General features: G+C 41.8%; 1 protein-coding gene across 1 annotated transcript; it reads right to left on the reverse strand.

Moving 5' to 3' along the window:
• Positions 1 to 449: 449 nt before the first annotated feature.
• On the reverse strand, positions 450 to 1,706 carry LOC139722314 (cephalotocin receptor 1-like). Its single transcript, XM_071633623.1, has one exon. The coding sequence runs from the start codon at positions 1,592 to 1,594 to the stop codon at positions 497 to 499; it is 1,098 nt and encodes a 365-aa protein (XP_071489724.1). The 5' UTR covers positions 1,595 to 1,706; the 3' UTR covers positions 450 to 496.
• Between the last annotated feature and the right edge of the window lie 2,448 nt (positions 1,707 to 4,154).

A 4,154-nucleotide genomic window follows, 5' to 3' on the forward strand; every position in this document is an offset into this window, starting at 1 on the left:
TTCAACACGGCGAAAGATCTTATCATATCTCCACCTTCTTTCCAAGTCCAAGGATGCGTTACTGCGCTCTTTTCTTCCAATAATAACGAAACGGACCTTGCGGCTATTTCAAGGTAAATACGCTGTATTCTGCGAGGACACCAAGACCACAGTAATGTTCCTTTACCAAAATAATTTTGTGAATCTTTCATCATAGAAATGTATTCTTTCTGTCTAGCGAGCTGGTCTTCGATATCGTACCTCTTAGCCTATCTACGGCTGAATGGATCAAACTTCGCCCTTGCATCACTCCAAAATGAGATGGTATCCACATCCACAGTGACAGCAGCGCACCAAATCATTAACACGCTAAAGACGTAACACGTTATCCCGTGTTCTGGTTCATATGTCGAGGTCGACAGTAGGAGCAAAATGTTGACTCAACGTCCACGTCGTTTGGAGATAGAGTTCAACGGTAAGAATGGCCAATAACTTTTCAAACCCTTGTGTGATTCCTTTACCTATACACGGTTTGAGCTTTCTCAGGGTCGTCTTTAGCAGGGGAATCCGACACATCATTTCCATTACTTAGCCGTGTTTCACGGTAGATCTTTGGGCCAGCCTGCATGTGTGATGCATCGATGTTGGTCTGCTGGGTGGTTCCCGCCTTCTCATACCCCTTCCGAGACTTGCAAACATTGAAGAAGAGAAACACGTATGGGTTTACAACGCTGTTGCATGAGGCAAAGATGGCAAAAACACCGTAAACCACCATGTTGAAACTTCGGGTGTCCACATAGGAGTGCAGGAGTTCCATACTGAAGTACGGCACGTTGCACAGGACGTACGCTGAGATGATGACCATGGTCATTTTGAGCGTTCTCCAGCGAGAAGTGCGTTGCCAATTGGACTTGTTCTTGAACATTGACGAACCCCCTCCAAGCCACAGGCGGAGGAGAATGCGGAGATAAGTGTAACAGATAATCACGAAAGGCGCTATGAATGCAATAAACGTGATATAAGTCACGTACAATTGCTTGTGCCAATCTGGTAGCTGTTTGAAGCCCGTCATACAGTAGCTTTTCTTGTTAGACCTCTCATTTTTCCTGAAGACAAACAGCTGTGGTAAGGAGAAGAGCAAAGCCAAAGCCCAAGCTACGCCGATGACCTTTGTCTCTGGAAGTGGCCGCTTCAACGCTCGGATGACAGAATGAAATCTATCAACAGAAATGCCCACCACCATATTGCTACTGGCCATCAGAGCTATACTCGTGTAAAGTTTATATACTTTGCAAGCCGCGTTAGACCCATACCAAACTTTCCCCTGCAGCTCATGAATAATTTCGCTCAGAATTACGAACATGACCAAAACGTCCGAAGTTGTTAATGAAATAATATACACCTGGAATCGATTCTTCTCTTTACGGTGTTGATACAACCACACATATACGATGAAATTTCCGATGGCTCCTACACTGAAAACAACGGACAAAGAGATCATTCTGGCTACCTGATCGTAGGGAGGACCTGGGGGGTCCTCTGGTTTAGTGGTCATATTAACCTCAGCGGTTGGGAGGTCTATGTCACCCATCGTGGTGGTGCGGTAGTTCTCCATCTACTATAGATAACGACGTCTTGGCGTCAGACTCGTGCGAGACAACTTGACAGCATTATACTTGAGAGAACAGTTTCGAAGATTTTTGCTTTCAAATGGCGATTTGAATAGTCTCATGCCATGTTCAATCGTTTTTTAAGTCGAAAGCATACGATCAAAGAGTAATTCTAAGTTCTGCTCTATCCTCGAGCTTGTTTGTTTTTTAAACGCGTCAAAGATGAGAAGAATTGAAGGAGAGAGCAGCAAAGAGTCTTATGGCAGCAAAACCATTCCTTCATCCTAAACCACTGAGTACGCAACGGCTGTGTGGATGCTTGAATTAAGACTTCTCTGTGGTGGGATATCGTTTTATAGTCCTGTCTACCAAACTGGTTCGTGTAGATAACCGCGTGCATGATGATCGCAAAGATGCAGCGAGCAGCAACAGCGCTTAGGGGAGGAGTGACTATACCAGCGAAATCACTGCTACAGTGGGACGTCATCAATGGGCAGCACTGTGATTGGCTGAGCGGGTTGGGGTTTCCACCATTCACCCGCGGTCCTGATAACATGAAGACTGTGCGTAGCAATGGACAGCCCCGGTGAGTTTCCTGGCTGATAATTCACCACGGCCATTGTAAATTCCTTTTAGCTGCGTGAAGGCAAATAGAAACATAACAGAATATGATACAAACATGAAATAAACTATGTTACAACATACAAATTTCTAGAGTTGTTTTATTTAAAGTTGCCTTGTAGGTATTTGTGGCACACCGAAGTCTTCTGATGCACGATTTCTTTGCCCCTACTTGAAGTGTTCGAGCTCCGGTCAATTTCACACTTGAAGCTGTTTACATCTCTAATGTAGTATTCACAGAAGTTGAAATTGCCAATTCCGTCTGCAGATGCAATTGGACACATGGTTTTAAATTGAGCATAGAGAATATCATGCACCTTATCAGAAGGAGAGATCAGCCAGATATCGTTTGTAAGGGAAAAGCTGAATAAAGACGTATGTTGGTGTGCTTCTTTGTATGTATGTATGTATGTATGTATGTATGTATGTATGTGTGTGTGTGTGTGTATATCGGGTAAAAAAAGAGGGGGGGGGGGGGGCACGCAACAATACCCCTGACTTTCCGAGGCCCTGGTTCAGCCCGTTTATGTTCACTGTCTGTTTGGAGAGATCACCTAAGAACTCTTGATATGAAATAAGAGTGGTACGAACTGGCCATGGTGGATCATGTTCTTTCAAAACAAAATGCTGACGTGAAATGTATGAATTCAGAATTAATCTTCATCAATACTTCATGTCTCCTTCAATCTGCTGCTGCTCCTCCTGCATCAGGAAGTTGCTTAAGGGTGCCCCGATATATATTTCTCTAGTACTGAAAGGCGTATTCTATAACAAATACTGGAAACGTGGTAGCAAAACAAAGCATATTGGCTGGACAAAGAAATGAATAAGTACTATGTCACAGTCACTTTCCCCCTCCCTCTCCCTCTCCCTCTCTCTCTCTCTCTCTCTCTCTCTCTTTGTTACTTTTTTCTCTCTCTTCATTCCTGTCTTTATCATTTTTTCTTTCTCTCTCCGTTTCACCCACTCTTCTAAACTCTTGCCCCTTTTGCTACATTAATTTTTATTTTTCAGTCGAAGCAGCAAACTCAAGTTGGTAACAGGAATATTCTACCACCTTTTATCATATATTTGAAAGACAACGTTTGCAGAATTCATGGTTATGCAATTTATGTTGTATCGATGCATTTTACACAGAGGGGTATTTAAAATTTGTCAAACACATGTTCAAGACCAGGCGTGACTTAAGGTGACAGAGAAAATATAGAAGAAGATGTGGTCTGTATTAAAATTGACTTTTATAGCATTCGTTTAATCTATCACATCTTGCATACGAGCCGTGGCCCCGGGTATACCCATTTGATTACCATATATTTCCTCAGTGAATGATTAGAAACATGCCAATGTATTTATGTTTTCGTATCAAAAGCAAATAGTATTTTATATCTAACTGCGATATGTCCTAAGGAAACTGCGCAAATTTTGCAAATTGCATTAAGCATGTTACAGGGATGGTACAGTATTGGTGGAAATGAGAATTGGGCTTTTAACTTATTGCGAGATACCAAGAAAACACTTGTGATATAGTACAGAGCATACCATTTTAAGAGGAATTCAAAGTTTATTTGATGAAAATCAGGTTTGGTATGACTGAGACATCCAAAAACAAAGTAAAACAAAGCGATCGTAATAAAGTGTGGGTCCCACACTTTATCAGAATCGCTTTTTTTTCGGATATCTCAGCCATTTCAAAACCAATCTTCATCAAAGAAATGTGGAATTTCTCATAGAATTACATGCCCTTTCATATTTTATAAGATGTTTCTCATTATCTCACCAAAAAATGTGAGAAACCTGAAATTAGGTCTCAACCAAGACTGTACGATCCCTTGAAGTGTTTAATTTGGAAAGAACTGTCCCTGTTTTATATGGTTCTGTGACCACTGAGACCGGAAACTTTTTTTGAAGCTCAACTTTAATGTTAGCAATGGAAGAAGAGTTGGC

This window comes from Diadema antillarum, unplaced genomic scaffold (assembly GCF_040938485.1).
Source record: "Diadema antillarum isolate AM-2024a unplaced genomic scaffold, OU_Dant_1.0 scf00000163, whole genome shotgun sequence".
In the NCBI taxonomy this organism is placed as follows: Eukaryota; Metazoa; Echinodermata; class Echinoidea; order Diadematoida; family Diadematidae; genus Diadema; species Diadema antillarum.